General features: G+C 37.5%; 1 protein-coding gene across 4 annotated transcripts in view; it reads right to left on the reverse strand.

The window, feature by feature from the left end:
* LOC111583083 (protein FAM13A) overlaps window positions 1-17,760 on the reverse strand; it is an 82,942-nt gene that overhangs the window by 44,690 nt on the left and 20,492 nt on the right. For all 4 annotated transcript variants that reach the window (XM_023292013.3, XM_035958046.2, XM_035958047.2 and 1 more), the window contains exons 5-8: window positions 16,517-16,670; window positions 13,785-13,868; window positions 12,855-12,929; window positions 5,408-5,649 (exon numbers count right to left, since the gene is read on the reverse strand). In XM_023292013.3, coding sequence (XP_023147781.3) covers window positions 5,408-5,649; window positions 12,855-12,929; window positions 13,785-13,868; window positions 16,517-16,670 — 555 coding nt within the window. The remainder of the gene's footprint in view (window positions 1-5,407; window positions 5,650-12,854; window positions 12,930-13,784; window positions 13,869-16,516; window positions 16,671-17,760) is intronic.

The raw sequence follows: 17,760 nt of genomic DNA on the forward strand, positions 1-17,760 counted from the left end.
ATGCAAGAAGATCTGCAGACGCATGGAAAAAATTACAGATGACAGTCCTCAGTTTTACATGGCTCTTGTTTTGTGTGGGGTTTTTTTCATATCATGACCATTACTTGTGCTTTAATTTATTTACACTAAAATGAAAGAAAAGCTCCATACTTCTATGTGTTTAGCGGAGCGGAAACCAAAACTCAAAGTGATGTCCCGCATACACTACTGCTCAAAAGTTTGGGCTCACCCAGACAATTTCATGTTTTCCATAAGAACTTACACTTATAATTATTCAACATAATTGCACAAGGGTTTTCTAATCATCAATTAGCCTTTCAACACCATTAGCTATCACAATGTAGCATTAAAACACAGGAGTGATGGTTGCTGGAAATGTTCCTCTGTACCTCTATGTAGATATTCCATTAAAAATCAGCCGTTTCCAGCTAGAATAGTCATTTACCACATTAACAATGTCTAGACTGGATTTATGATTCATTTCATGTTATCTTCATTGAAAGAAATGCTTTTCTTTCAAAAACAAGGACATTTCTAGATGAACCCAAACGTTTCAACAGTATTGTGTCTACTAACAAACAATTCAAAATCCAACCATACTCAGACAAAAGCAGCAAATGGTCACATTTATGAAGCTAGAGCCTGTCAATTTTTATGCTGAAAAAGTTAAACTATGATCAAAATTGATTATTATTCTGTTCCATCTTAGCTGAGCTACATACATGCTCTTTATTGTTCTGTACTTGCAAACCTCCTTTCACTTTGCAATCAACCTGACTTTCAGTTAACAGAACTTGCAGATCAGACTCAGTATATAGTAGTCATCATAGCATCATGGCATTCGAATTTAGGTTTTGATTTTTTTAGTCATGTTTTCCTGTAGACTTATAGTCTCAGCATGAGAAAATGAAAGAACCCATTTATGCACATTTAAAGGTTTGTATATATATATATATATATATATATATATATATATATATATATATATATATATATATATATATATATATATATATATATATATATACATACATACTAAGCAGGTCATATGGTGACCTGCTTAGTAGGTCTGCATACTTTTTACATGCATAAAAAAAATATCTAATACAGTAAAAGAAATGAAAAAACTCAAAAAGCATAATGCAGGTTCTTTTATTAAGTCAAATGGTTAAATCAAACATCTTCTAACAAATCTGGCAACCTTTGACTTAACGGTAGATATCCTAAGACATTGAAGATGGAGAATCTTCACTGACAAATCTTCGTATAACTAAAGGCCACTGTCTCATAATAGGGTTGGAAAAAAGAAGGTGCACTAACATTATATTTGTCAGAAAACCAGTTTGATCCAGCATGCAGGCTCTTGCTGTAAGTCTGTGCCGTCATGCTTTCAGGCTGATGGATGAGACTTCCTGACAGGTGGCCAACAATACTGTTCTACCCACAGGTAACCTGCACTCACACCACACTGCAACGTTTCTCACTCCCACTTATTTCCAATGGGCTTCTAGGAAACCCAATGGTTACATCACAAATTCAGTGAACCATGGCAACTCGACACAAAAGCCAGTATGCATCCCCAGCATGCGACTACGCAAGGCTAAGAGCATAATAACTTCACATGATGCTGCGATGTTGGCTCCTGAATCCTGTGCGGTGAATGGGTTGGTGTCATACTGTGGTGCAAAAAATGCTTCTGTGAAATATTGCATTAAGAATCACTCTTAGGTCTTCAAGTGCAAATTCTTTTAGTACATTCACAGCCAAAATACTAAACAAATCCTTAAAAGGGAAATTAAAAACTTAAAATTGATTAGTTCCATGAAAATACAAAAGAAATTTTGAGTATTTGAGTATTTTAGTACCAGTGATCCACTAATAAAGGTCGTGCTTTTTATTAAAAGACACAATTTTTGTTGTCATGCTTCATGTCTATATAAAGCAGCACATTTGAAAGTTCATCAGAGACAAAAATGGCTAAAACAAGGAACCTAACGCAGGAAACATGCCTGAAGATACAGATTCTCAGCCAGGAAGGGTGCAGCTGCTGCCAGATAGTCAGGAAGTGCAGATGCAGTCCTTCAGCAGTTGGATTCACTCTGCAGAAATACAGACAAACCAACATCTGGAAGACAAGCCAAGATCTGGGCGTTCAAGGATTTCTTCAGCAAGAAATGACAGCATCCTGATCCACATGTGAAGGGAAAACCACCAAATGACATCACAGGAGCTTCAGCAGCAGTGGTCAAACCAAGTTGGTGTCCAGTGCTCCACCTGCACTGTGCATGACCGACTTTTAGATCATGGCTTAAGGTCCTACAAAGCTGTCGAGAAGCCCCTGATCAATGAGAGACAGAGGTTAGCCCAGCATCGTTGGGCCCAAGCACACAAGAGCTGGACAGCCAGGAACTGGAAGAAGATTCTGTCTTCAGATGAGTCCAGTTTCCAGCTTTGTGCTAATGTGAGGGTACACAGAAGGCCAGGTGAAACATTATCTCCAGCATGGACAGTACCTACTGTCAAGCATGGTGGAGGCAGTATCATGGTTTGGGGATGCATGAATGCTGCTGGTGTTGGTCATGTCACTGTCTGTGATGGCACATTTAACTCTGTCATGTATTGTGCCATTCTCAAAACCCACATGCTCCCTTCTGTACATGCGATGTTCCATTGAGGTCAAAACTGGATGTTTCAACAAGATAATGCCTCTTGCCACACGTCCAAGACCAGTAGAACTTGGCTGCAGGAGCTCAGTATCCAGGACTTAGAGTGGCCAGCTCAATGCCCGGATATGAGCCCCATTGAAAATCTGTGGTGGATTATCAAAAGGTCTGTTTCAAAGCGTAAACCAAAGAATTAAAAGCAGTAATTCAAGAAGAATGGGACAAGATTACCCCTCAACAGTGTGAAAGGCTGGTGAGGAACATGTCAGCCAGGATTAGAGCTCTACTGCATGCTAATGGCAGGACTACTAAATATTAATTTGATGATGTGATGGTATATTTATTTTTTGTTCAGTTTTGAACACGTTCTCTCTTATTTGTTGACTTTGATACCGACAATGTTGAGAACTGACATATTGAAACTGTCAAGAATTTAGTTTTGTTAGTTTTTTAGAAACACAAAAAAGATTTTCCACAAATATTTCATGATAATATTTGAGACTGCGTAAAATTTTAAGGGTATCCAGAAACTTTTTTCCACCACTGTATATTTCAGGTAGAGATGAGAGCACTGTGTCACAAAAAACACATTTAATTGACTGCGAAAGAGGACAGTAGATATACATTAAAGATGTAAAAGAGAAATGAACCAAGATCTAAAAGTGGAGCCACTAACAGGGAACCCTGAGAGTGATGATTAGATTTCTAGTGTGATCTGAGCGATCAGGACAACAACGCATAGGGTAGTAGTTCCTGGAAAGAAGGGATCCATGTGTCAGACACAATACAAAACTAAAAGTTGATCAACACAGTTGATAGATAACTGAAATATATTTACTTTATTACCAATTTCCTAGATTCCTGATTTTATATTTTATACTCAGTTTGAATAAAATCTAAAATCCTTTCTTCATTTTGTCTTTCAGGACATACTGAATACAGTTTTGGTAGCTGTGCTGAACTGTGCTAACACAGATTTGTCTGGCACATACTTAGGGAAAGTGAGAGCAAGCTGATGAGTAGGCATGAGAGCTGCTACAGATATGAAACGCAGATTTCCATTCGTGGAAAATGATTGTATATTTGCCATAAGTTTTATTTGTCAAAATCACAGAAACTTAAAACAGAAACTTTTTAACACAAACTCATAAAAACTTTTTTTCCGTCATAAATCAAATAAAACGCTTTGTTTTTGAACGTTAAAAACTCCACGGTCCAATCCGTTTGACACTACCAGAGAGTACTAAAAGCTTTTAATGAATTAAAGATGGCGAAGTCATTCTGGATAATTTTGCACAGGGCATGTGTCTATTAGTAAATACCAGTGAGTTCAGATGACTGACGCACATTGCTGAGGTCCCCCGTCACACTACCTCTACATCAGCCATCCAATACGGCTTGGCTAGGAGAACTTTGGGGTGCTAGGAACATCCAGGATGATTTACTAGTATCCTGACACGGTGAGAAAAGCTCATGCCACCTTGGAAGTATCATCTTTGCACCTTCATGTATCCAGGACATTTCTGTTCCAGTAAAAGGCAACGGTATTCCGATTCAACGAATTTTAAATCACACAGATTCGTCATTTCAAAGCTAAACACCAAAGAAAAAAGTTGATTTTTTGTTAGATGATAAAAAAAAAGACTGCCGATAAAGCTATAAAAAAAAATAAAAAATTGACATGCATTCCACGTAATGTGATAAAATAAGTTCCATTTATAAGATGACTGTGTGACTGTGTGTGTCATTCTAAACCTTTATGTAATGCATTAAAGGATCTGGTGCTGACACAGTTTTAAACTGTGATTAATGTCCTAATAAAGGTCACCAGTGTGTTCTACAAGTTGCAGCGAAGGCCAGAATGGTGTCTCAATTTCAAATCCAAATGTTTAAGCATCATACGCATAGCATTTATTGCTTTACTACACACTATGTTTTGTAGTTTGTCCACTGAAAAAGAAAAAACTCCACTTATTTTTTTTTTCAAATAGAAATAATAATATTCTGAATTCAAAACTTACATGGTGGATAAACAGTATTTGGAGAGTATTAAAAATAACAGAAAACTAGTAGTGTACAGGTATACAGCTGAGTAGGTTAAAACTCCTGCTGAAATAGCGAGTACCCCAACAACAGACACAGCTGTAGACTTGCTATTCCAGGACTGAGGACACTCGACACTAAGAGGGTCCAGTTTCAGCTTCTTATAATAGGTTTGTTTGCATGCCAAGGGCACATTGCCACAGTGCTCAGGCTGTAGGTCTCTGAAGAGTTTTCACCCTTACCCTAGGCTGACAGCACATCACCAGTGCAAGCACAGGTCATAGCCTATTTACCGCTGATACAGTCCCCCTTCATATTCCACATAGAGGCAAGATGGCATCACAAAACAGAAATGATGTAACTTTAAAGGTTGGGCACATAGCAGGGAAGCTTTGCTTTGTGTTCTATGACCTTCGGTTTTCATTTACACCAGTTGTAAAGTGTCATGCTCACAGTAAGGACTGTGATCATAATAAAATCATAAAACTGCAGGAGTGGCTGGGAACATTTCACAGAGTATCTGAATTCTATACTGTTCTTTGTTTTTTTCTTATAATGAGGCATCACAACTTTACCTCACATAAAAAGCTCACAAAACAATATCTACTATGACTACTAATTAACTTCCAGTAGAGCAGCTCACAAAATGCTGATAATAGCTCATGCTTGTAATTTTCAGGTCATGCACAGGACACACTGACCTGCTAAGGGCCTCCGTACTGCCAGAGAAGCTGACATCGTTGTGGCCAATGTGCGAGGCAGCCTCGGGGGGGTCTTGGTGATGCTCTGGTGTCGTTTCCATCGCTTCTTGGCTGGGGCTCCTCAGCTCTGAGGTCAGCGGCAAAACTATGGGTATGGAGAGAGGCCTTGCGTGGGGCGACCCAGCAGAGAGGCCGGGCTGTGGGACAACTTGAGTCATGCCGTCTCTCTTCCCTTTCCTCACCTGTTGGGCACAGACAGCGAGCCTTAAGTCTCGTGACAGGAAACGTGAGCTGGCATGAGAGGTAAGTGATACAGGGCTGGAAACGTTTCTGTACAATCAAGCTCATACCGACACGGGCACACGTGTAGAAACGCACAGTGGAGCTTTCAACCTTTGCTCAGGTTGCTATAAAACATGCATAAGAGGGATCTTATGAGGTGAGAGGGAGAGCGCAATAGATGAGGGGAGGTAAAAGGGGTTAGCCTGTAAAACTGTTAGGTTAGACTGATGTTTGCCTTACCGTACTGACCCTGAGTGGGTAGAAACAGCGTGAACCAGCAACTGTTGTGTAGGAAAAGAACCTTAACCTAATTACAGCCACATTGTGAAAACTACCCTTCTGCATTTTTGCTAAGTCACAACCAAGGAAACCTGAGAGAAATGTTAAAGAATGTGTCTCCTCGTATATATGGAGAGCACTCGTATCGCTGCTGATGTAGACTGAAGCCAAATAGCTGTCTGGCTGCGGTAAACAGAGTACGAAATTTGTCTGACACAAACAACTTAAGTATCGATAATGGTCAGAAACAGCTAATGCTAAAAGTGGCTCCTCAGTTGAATTAAAAGGTTTACTTTTTTTTCCTTTGCACCAATTACCAATGGAACATTTCTATTTAGTGCTGAACTTAATGGGTTGTTCTAAAATCCATGGATGCAGCCTCCATTTAGACATTTAGCCATTGGTTCACTTAATGGATGGATAAACATAATTAGTTCTTTAGCTAGACCTGGTATGGATTTTGCCCGTCGGAACTTTGTGATTGACTCAGCTAAATTTGCCATTCACAGAAAGCCATGATGGTGGAAAAAGGGAAAGTGAATTTGGACATTGGCTTTGTTTTTAACAATGAGCCTGTTAAGAAGACGTCATGGAGAGAGAGAAGATGCAAAAAGGCGTTCTTGTTTAGTCTATGATGTTACTACAGGTTTTTTCTTTGCCGTGTTTTGTTGCTGTTTTGCTTTTGTGTTATTGTAATTAATAAAATTTTTAGAGAAACTGTAGCAACTTCTTAATTCTCCAATAATTTTATGTTTGTCTGAACAGTAAATAAAAAGTGTTCACTTATTCACTCATTGCTGCTCATTGTATGGTGAAATCTGTGTAAAGAGTTATAGCTTTTATGCTTGTATATCATATAGCGCTGCCACGAATGACTATTTTCCTCTTGAATAAAATGGCCATTTAAAAAAAAAGCTTTGGAATATACACTATCGGTCAAAAGTTTGGGGTCACTTACAAATGTCCTTATTTTTGAAAGAAAAGCAGTTTTTTTCAATGAAGATAACATTAAATGAATCAGAAATCCAGTCTAGACGTTGTTAATGTGGTAAATGACTATTCTAGCTGGAAACAGCTGATTTTTAATGGAATATCTACATAGAGGTACAGAGGAACATTTCCAGCAACCATCACTCCTGTGTTCTAATGCTACATTGTGTTAGCTAATGGTGTTGAAAGCCTAACTGATGATTAGAAAAACCTTGTGCAGTTATGTTAGCACATGGATAAAAGTATGAGTTTTCATGGAAAACATGTAATTGTCTGGGTGAGCCCAAACTTTTGAACGGTAGTGTACATCAGAAAACAGTGACAAAAACGTCCATCTCTATTTCCCAGAGCTTCATGAAAACTCGCATTTTGTCTGATCAACTGCCGAAAACCCTAAAACATGCAGTTTACTAAAATGTAAGACAAGGAAGAGCAGCAAATTCTCAAATTTATGATAACAGTACTATCAAATTCAAAAACAAACTGATTATCAGAACAGATGATTGGTTTTACTTTGATTGACAACTTAAATAAAGGAATATAAATTTTTTTAAAGTATAATCATTCCCACTAGACACAGGTTTCCTCGTCAGTTTGAATACTGTTAACCCGTTCTACAATCTCCATCCCCGCTTCTTGTCTCTGCCTGTGCACAAAGACTAGCTCAGACACAGCAAGCATGAGCTAAATAGTCTAGGTGGCAAAGAAGTCCGACAGACCAAAATGAGGATATGACCTGGTTTCTAAATCATGGACTAACTTAAATTTTGAAGGTTTATGAGTAAAACCTTCAAAGACCGCCAAGAGAAGCCAAATGCAATATTAAGAACTTGATATTTTATGTTGGTGTGCTTTCTCTCTGTTAACCTACTACAAGGAAAAGGAGCCTGAAAACAGCCTCCACTGCTGTGTGATCTCTATTCATCCACAGCTCATTTCTCACGTCTAGTTTTTCAGAAGTGTCTTTGCAGTCTGATCCATACCTGTTCTTGCTTGTACATCCAACACAATTACTTTCATCTGACATTTTTAAGTATTAGATGTTAGAATGAGCACTTTTGCTTAAAAAGAGAAAAGATGACTTGGTCTGTTTCTAAAAAAAAAGTGGTTGACCATAGCAACAGAAGGCTTCCTTGCAATATCATGGGTCATTCTAGAACTGGACGACATTTTACACCCCGTCTATCAAATTTCAAATAATCCATGTACAAAATACTAAAGGCATGCAGTTGTCGTGTAAATGTACTTGTCCTGAGACCAAATCTAAAAAAAAAAAGTAGGAGAAAAGAATGCTTGAAAACATTTTTTTGAAATACCAAATAAGTCTGGAGTTCCCCCTAAAATATCATTTTTCTTGTCCCACCCCTCTGATGACCAAATTGAATCTCAAATATAACAGTTAAAATGAAATTTAAATCTTTAAAAAAAAATAATAATAATTGTATTATTTCTTAACTTATGTCTTTGGTAATTGTGGGAACATTTTTTCTTATCAACATAATATTTTAAATAATAATTATTATGCATGTGTCCCACAACAACCCTGTTAGCATAACCTTTTTAGCTGGTAGCTGGCTGTTGGAAAATCAGATCTGTGATCATAACACTGTGTAAATTTGCTTGTCGTTGATTGGGCTTGTCCTTGAGGACTCTGTCTAATTTGTTTTGAATGTGTAGACGTGGGCTTCATGCAATATAGTCATGTGTAATAGTGTTTAAGGATCATGAGCGATAGTGATAATGGGATATGTGCAATAGTGTTAGAAGGGACATGTATAGAGTAATTATATGTAATGTAGACGGAGATTTGTGCAATAGTGATTAAGAGAAATGTGCAATATTATCATGTGCAATAGTGGCAATGGGAAATGTGCAATGCAATTATATGTAATAGTGTCAGAGGCATATATGTAGTATAGCAATGTGCAGTAATGATAGAGGGATATGTGCAATAGCAACAAAGAGATATTTGCAATATAATCATGTGTAAATGTTAATTAATTAGTGCTTGGTAGCTGCCTTGGTCTCCCAGCTTTTGTCTGTTATGCCCACTATGTGTTATCGCTTGTTGTTTGTTTTTCTTTTTTGTATGTCTTTGTTCAGTTATGGTTTTATGTTATTCTTTATCTTTGATCTGCCAATGGGACTTGAGGTGGAAATTAGCCGTATGGCTACAATCTCTCGTATTTACATGGAAATGTACATTAATACGAACTGTCCCATTTTAAAAATAAATAAATGAAAAAAAATGAAAACAGTCAATCACATGAAACGCTGGAATTAACATCATCAAACTGTTTTCCTACAGAATGTGTAGAGCAAAGCTATGTCCTCTCTTCTATTTTTCATAACACTGTCAGCCTTGATTGAATGCCTCACTCTACCTCATGCAACCCTGTTATGCATATCATCAGGATAAGACAAATTGTTTTACTTTTTTCCATGAGTAAGTTTGTCCTCTTTATCAGCATTAACAGCTAGCTAAATATCTAGCTTCTACTACTGAGAAAAAGCTAACATTAGCATGGATTAGCAACCCTGTTACTGTGATTAGAGTAGGGTTAGCAAACAACAAATAAAACATGGAATAAAAATGGTACCATTGATGTGTAAGCTGAGCCAATCAAGCCTTTCATTGTTTATTACCTATTGTTGATGAATATGAAGCAGAAAATTGTAAACAGAAGGTTTATTTTTCAAAAATGTTGAAGCCCAAATGTCCTCCAGTTCTGGAATGACCCTCATATTAATTAACAACAAGGCGCTTGTAACACTCTGCAAAAGCAACCGAGTCCAAAGTTCATGTGAAGACATAAATATTTGCTAATCACACAACATTATTGTTATTGACGGGTGCATTATCAATCAAACTAGAGATAAAACAGGCATGTTTAGGGCTGTCTAATTTCAGCAAGTGGGTGTGGTTATTTGTGTGTTTTACTACTAAACCAGGCCTGAGGTTAATGAATACTGTAAAATTTAAACACTCACAACATCTGCACCTCACAATGCCACAGTAACTGCTGCAGCACTGGCAACAATGTGTGAGTTGTGATGTATAAATAAAAAAAAGATTTGTCTTTACTGGTAATGAGAACTGATGGCAAATCTGTACAGGATTGTTTGGAAAATGCAGCTATAAAAGTTAATATTTAGAGCAATGATGAATCAGTTGATAAATCATTAAGGAGGCCAGTTCTCTAATCCGTTTGTTTTTTGTTGTTTTTTTACTGACAGCAATGGGTATCTAGTTTCACGGCATCAGTTTTATCTTTAGGAATCAGTAGCTGGAAAGTTGAAGGCTTTTTAAAAAATAATAATAGAAATATAATATATAAATATAATTAATTATTTCAATATGTAGTTACTTTTTTTATATCTTTTAAATTATTCTGATGTTTGGACTATTGGTTGGACAAAACCACAAACATTCTAGTAAAAAATGGACTATTTATAAGGAAAACTAGAGGAGCGCTTAGAGAGCGTAGTCCTCTGCCAAGGCCAAAGCCATATCTTGCAATTTTAAAGAAAGTGATCAGATCCGCACTAAACTTTTATGTATCCTTCCTTTGGACGTGCTCCACCTCTTCACCAAGTTCCATGAAATTCAGCTCTGTAATCTTGCTGACAGAGAAACAAACGGAAAGCCTCGGTAGAATTTCTGTAGTCAGCTCAATGCTAATCTTGGTATTTTAACCTTGTGTAGCACTTTGGTCGACTGGGGTTGTTTTGAAAATGCTCTTCAGATAAATTTTGACTTGACTTTGACTGACAAAGCTATTCATTATGCTCACTAATGTTTAACCCTTAGATGCATAAGTGGGTCAAAAGTGACCTGGTGAGGTCTTTGTGCTGCAATATCTTTGTAATGAAAAGTTTTTATCATTTCATATTCTAGCTATTCCTCAAAAAACATGGTTTTGATATCATTCCATTTAAATTTTTAAGTTACCTTTAATACTTTTAAAGAAATTATAATATTTATATTACTACCCCAAGCTCTTAATTACTGATAATACCATACAAGATGTGATGCACAAACTTGGAGGGACGGAGAGCAGCAACAGCTGGAGAAGAGTGGAAAATGCTAACAAAATGGATGTTGACATTCTTCTATTGCTGTTCTGTGTAATATTCTTCTTTTTCAATCATCAAAATGTTCAAAATCTGTTATAAAATTAAAAATAAACATATTTCAAACGTGAAATCCTTCTTGTGTGGACAAAAATATAATACAAACAATAATAAAAAAATATTATTCTCAACCATAATGACAAAAAATGGGATAAAAAAACTCTTTGATTCTTATACGGGTCATTTTTGACCCACTTATGTCCAATCACTTGTGTATCTAAGGGTTAAATAACTGCTTCATACCTGAAGGAATAATGTGAACTCTTCTATGCTGTTGCATTTCTGTTTGTAGCTTTACTTACTGGTGCAGACACTGTGTATGTTCACTAGATTAATTGTTGTTCTGTCCTTACTAGGAGGACCAAATGTTGATCTTTCGCTTGTGATATTTAACACACATTGTGCTTCATGTCAGTAAGAAAAACATCTGACAGCTAGTTTATACAGTCGTGGATACAGTTTAAATTAATTGTTCAGATACATTCTCCCGGTTGTTGTTTGTGGAGTCTTTTTTTTTTTTCATTTGTCATCATGAATGCTGAATTTTTTTGGCAATACTGGTTTCACAATGTCACAATATTTAGAACAAAACACCAATACAACAAGGAGGTGGAAGAGGAAGGAGAGGACCCGTATAACGAAGAGAACATAGAACAGGACGAAGTAAAACACCAGTAAGGAGCAAGAAAGGAGGGAGATCACAGAAATGACATGAACAATCATGAGGAAGAGAATTACGAGGAGGAAGAGGAGGATACAGCTGGTCGAGACAAGGGAAACTAGGTGGGTGGTAGAAATGTAGAACGGGCGTGAACATTGACCAATTGCAGTGACTTTTTTGACTACATGTAGAGCCGGTCAGGCACAATGAGGCCTGAGGGGCTAACTCCTGTGATTAAAGGTTAAAGTAACTTCAAGCATTTACAAATATTCTACATACCAGGTCAGCGAAAACCAAAAGCTTTCTCACTGACTATGAAATAAAACAAACGTCAGTCAGTAGAGGATGTCTTTATCCTCCTGAGCTTATCTTGCTATCAGTCAGCATTCTTTTATCTCTACAGCGACACCAGTCTTGATATGAACGACCCATTTATGACCCCAGATCTGCTTTAAAACTGCCTTCCAAACAACCACAACAAGATCATTTTAGTGTGTCTAAAATCCTGAAGAAATTGAGTGAAGAAATCAGAAATGACTAGTCACTTTACCTCTATTTGTGAAAAGAATTATGAAAATATAAACTTTATCAGCTATTTTTCCACTTCATGGCATCACATGATCAGCGCTTCAAACTTAACAAGATTTTCTACTATAAATGTAGCTCTCATATTGACCTTTTTGATTTAAATTAATGATCCCAGAGCTCAATTTCTAAAACGTGCACAAACAGGAAATTTCCAGCTTTTAATTGCACTCAAATCAATGGTCAAATGCCATTATCTGTGACAAGGCTCATCTGTAGCAGCACAGTTGTAATAGCATACCAGAGCCCATGTTTGTCTCTCCCTGCAAATAAGCGCATTGTTGTTTCCTGCAGCAGATTGCCTTTATCAGATCACATCATGTGACCACGTAGCGAGGCCACAGGCATCAGAGGCTGTCTGAGAGATAGCCGGAGGCTAATTAGCACCAGGGCAATACAGCAGATAAGGAAGCAGTGAGCGTTCAGCGGACAGAGTGAGAACTAAACTGTGTAAAACAACGGGCCCGTAAACAAACACAGTTAATCATACTGACAGTAAAAGGCTATTTTCTGTACCTTCTTTTTCTTTGTTGTTGCCTGTGGAGTGGTAGCAGAGGGTTTGTCTCGATGTTCTGCATTTCCTGGTGCAGTCTTTAAAAATGTGGAAGAAAATCGCAGTAAGACAAAATGAGATTTACAGTGCAAAGTAGATTAAATATGGTCCATAAGATTGCATATACATAGCAAGCTATGAACATTATAAACAATGACGGACAGGTGAGTGAATGAAAACAGGTTGGATTGCATTATAATACTGATTACTTTAACGGTTGGTGTAAAAAGCATTAATTATGACAATCTCAAGCTGCTATTTCTACATTTTCTGTCATTGTTTTGACACAATTTAATAGCTACACTTCATGCACTATGGGAAAATAAACATGTTTTACTGACAAATTGTAGCTTCAAATAAGTATACAACATAAATAATCAATAAATTTAGATTATCCTGCCATAGTATCAACAAGAGCAAGTAAATAAATGCAAATCTGAATCATGCTATCTTTCAATATCTCTATCCGACAAACAAATACAGGCAGGTAATCCATGACGTTGTGTTAAAACCAAAAAGTGATCAACTATTCAGCAGAGTGACCTGAAAAATCAAGTCAGCTGACACTGATAACATCTTTAAAGCTGTGAGAAACCCACACAGACGCACACAGGAATGGCTTTGGTGTTGGAAAACAGCTTTTCCAAAACATGCCCGTGCTATGTTAATCACATCACACAGATCACATGGTTGGTGTTAAAAAGGACTATGTAAGGGAATTTAAAGGGTTGACGCAAGTTTAACCTGGGAATGTCAGGCCTAAACAACAATACTGCATTTCACAGCAGACAGACTCGAACAAAAGCTTCCATAACAGGTACGCTGCCGAGCATTAACGCATAAACAAAGACGCACACATGCAGGCCTGCTACTGAAAAAAGTCCAACACGCACTTTCATCCTGGGAGCTGGTGTCGGTGTCTTTGCATTGAGATGGCCGGTTGACTTCTTTGCTTCTGCATTCGTCACATTCGCCTCCTGTGAGCAGATTGAAGACAAAGAAGACATTTGTAATGTGTCTTAGACACAGTGGGCAGAAAGCGTTGTTTTCTAGTTGTGATTGCAACAGGAGATTCATACATGCAGCAGCTGTGGACTATTCTTCTCAGGGAATCAGGGCATGCCTTTATAGGTATGTGTGTTCTGCGTTTCCTTTCCTTCTGAGAGCCCCTAACAACATGGCTGCACATAAACACTCACATAAAGACCTCCATGCACACCTCCTGCTCGTCAGCATTTTGTGACAGAAGGTGAAGGCAAAACCAGTAATCAAATGTTCAAAGGCATGACAAGGAAGGTCAAGGGGCCTCCACAGGCCGTGTATATGTGCACGTATGGGTTAGTGTTTTTGTATATGTGTGCATGTTTGCGTGTAAGATGATCTTGGTTGACCGTCGGGTTTCCCATAGGTCAGTGGGGTCTCATGTGGCAGCGCCTCTACAGGTATTCACAACACAGCACAGCACAAATGTTTGTGACTGGAAATGCAATCAAAAAAAAACCCCAACCCAATATTGTCAAAGTTTTTACAGGATTAATTTTGCTGCTAGTAGGAATCTGCACCTTGGGATTCCATGAAGTGATCAGTTAATCAACACTATGTTTGATGGTGGTAAAAATAGCAGGAGAGGTACCCTGACAGAAGAGGTGAGAGGTCAGACCCATGTGGAGCTCAGTCCTATGGTCGCTGCCTGGTCATCAGAAGGCCAATGTCACGTTTCACACATCCAACAAAGTCACCGTTCAACAGTAGATGTTGATGTCCATGTATATGTATGAATAAATTCTGACAAGGTTTTGAAGTTTTGCTTATGATGTGATAGTTGAAAAGATACTCATGCTGCAGTTATTTCTGCCTCTCATTTTATCTGCTTTACTGTGCTCAAATTAACCTTTGTTTACTGTAACTCCATGTGACACTTAGTGCACGTGTGGGTAAAAATAATTGAAAGCAATGATAAGAATTCCATGCTAATTAGGGTGGTTGGTGTGTCACTGAAACAGATCAAAGCACAACAGCAGTTCTCTAGTTGTTCTGGTCTGGGTTTGCTTTATATCTTACATTCCAGTGAGGTCCCTGTGGGTGGAAAAATGCAAAAGAGTGATATGTTTGCAAAGCGGCAGCTACATTAAAGACACTGAGGGATTGTACAATGTTTGGGACATTTATTCTACATTGTTTATTCTGTAGGTCAATTTCTTTTAATGTTTCATCATATTCTATTTGTACTATTTTTCAGAAAAGAGAAAGATAAATCAATGAATCAGATATTTTATTTTTTTAAATCATAGTTTCACCACAAAAATTAAAATTTTGTGTGAGAAGTTACTGTCCAAATAAAAACCGAAGTAGTGGTGATAAATCAAGTACAAAAAGTACACGATTTTTTGCTGGCAGCAAGTAAAAAAAAAAAAAAAAAAATCACAAAACATTGACTCCAGAAAAATTGCCCTACCACAGCCTACTGTGTCAATATTGCTAAGTAGCTGCATACTCCAGAGCAAATGACCTACTCTACAAGACTCCAAAAAGACCAAGCAGAAAAACAATGGAGAAAATGGTGTGTGTATTTAGCCACAAACATTAACTACTATTGTCACTGCGATACCCTGTTATTGTGATGCACAGACTTGCAATTCATTCCAAGACCCTCCCCCCATTTTTATTTTTCTAATTTACTGTATTACTCAATATTTTTTTCTATTTTTATTTTATTTATTTTAATTCTATTTCTTGTCATTATTAATCTTGTTGATGTTGGGAATATGGTTCTCCTGTTCCTTGTTCTGTAAATGTTCCTTGAAAAAAACTTAGAAATAAAAAGCATGAAAAAAATTACCCAATTTCATATAGACTTTAGAATTATATATTTCTAAATGTGTTGAGAAAATTCTTCTTATATTTTAATAAAACAGTTAAAAAAATCATTGGATTATCTGAACTACACATTGTCAAAAATATGAAAACATAGTTGTTTTTCTTGACTCGTGAAAAACTGACACATGGTGGCATCGACACTGAATTTGGGAAACATGTTTTCCAGTCAATAAACAAACTGGTTCAATTCAAATGAGTTTTTTTTTTTTTAAGTTGTAGCTGTTTTCTGGATAGAAATGATATCTGCATTTAGTCTAAGATCATATGATAAGATTCAGTTTCTTCATGAAAGTAGATTTGCAGTCACGGCTCACATTTTTCTGCCGCTGCTCTCGAGGTAGTAACAGATGCAGCAGTAGGATGCTGCCAAGAAAACCAGCCAAGCAGACAAACCAGCAAATCAATAAACACATCAGCCATCAAGGCAGCAAATAGAAATAAACAACCAGAGACTCAAACTCAAGCCACCTGTGGAGAAGTGTTTCCTGCGAGGCTGTGATAAAGGATCCATTTTAAATCGATTTTGTATTGGCATTATGTAAGCTCATATTTATAAACCATCACTCCTCCAAGTGGATGGACACCGTGAGGTCACAGGCCAGAGAGGAATCATACTGTTCAAAATGCATGGGCTCATCATGTGACTCACTGTTATCGTCATACCAGCTGCACAACAGTGTACTGGCTACCAACACACATCTCTTTCATACAAACATTAGCATCTGGCGCTGCAGGGAGTATACAACACCTTGACAATGATAAGCGTCGACTGTTCCTCTGAGCAGTCCTCCTCGACTTTGTCTGTGCTCGCCTCAAAGATGCTGCTGTAGTTCTGGATGAGTTTGACCATGATCTTGTTACAGACATTTTGGTCCTTTATTGCTTCGAAGCCAGGGGCCACACTGGAAAAAAGGATACGGCAATCAACAAAAAATAAAGCAAAAAGATGAATTTAATCAAATTCTTTAAACATGACAGCTGGGGTAGAATTCAAGTTGAGAATCTGTACCAAACAAACATGGTTCAACAGCGATCTTGATACTGAAATGGAATTCGGTCATTGGTTCATCGACCTGAATCCAGCTTCCCCATTAAGCACAATGTGTCATGCTACTGAACAGCTGTTGAAGATGTCCACAGGGCTATAGGCTTAACTGTAGGCCTAATTATACAACATCGACACACATATACATAACCACACACACAGCCCGCGATGAAGAGAACAGGTTGTACAGTATGAAAAAGTACTTCGTTTTTTTCAACACCTCTGTCTTGTGAAATCTGATCTTGTTTCCATGCAGGTGTCCCAGCAAGAAGACACCAGTTTATCAGTGGAGATTCCCAGCAGTTACCAGTCTGGAGAACAGTGCAGCTATAGGTCAGGAGATGTACAAGTGTGACTTGAAACTAACTGCTCACTAAGCTCATCACAAACAGAGAAAGTGGGAACACAGACACTAAGCTCAGCAGCTGCAGAGAGGAAAGCGAGGCTACTGATTGTTACATTATAGTAATGTCTGAAAACAGATGTTCAGATTGTATTCATGATGCATTATCATCAGGAGGTGTCTGATTGATGACAAAATATTTTATGACAGACATTTCTTTTTTGGCAATATATCAGATTTCATATGGAAAATAACAAATTGTATCTGTGTCCGAGAAATCACTTTGACTGCATATCAACTAAGTTACCCATTACAAAAACACCTCTCAAGGAAGTGTGTTAATTCCATATCACATGACCTGCTCCACTTGATGTAACTTCCTCCTGAAGAAAAGACTGGCAAGACTCCAAGGCTTTCTCAGTTATTTAATATAAAGTAGTGTTTGAGTCAAGTGTGGATTTATCACGTCAACAGGTTTACTACAATATCTTCATAAATAACTCTCAATTTCAATTTTACTCAATTGTATATATATAATATTTAGAAGAATCTTTCCCTAAAAATGCCATGTAGTGTTTTGGTTATAGGCAGCCATGTTGATTTT

Source organism: Amphiprion ocellaris, chromosome 4, assembly GCF_022539595.1.
Source record: "Amphiprion ocellaris isolate individual 3 ecotype Okinawa chromosome 4, ASM2253959v1, whole genome shotgun sequence".
In the NCBI taxonomy this organism is placed as follows: Eukaryota; Metazoa; Chordata; class Actinopteri; family Pomacentridae; genus Amphiprion; species Amphiprion ocellaris.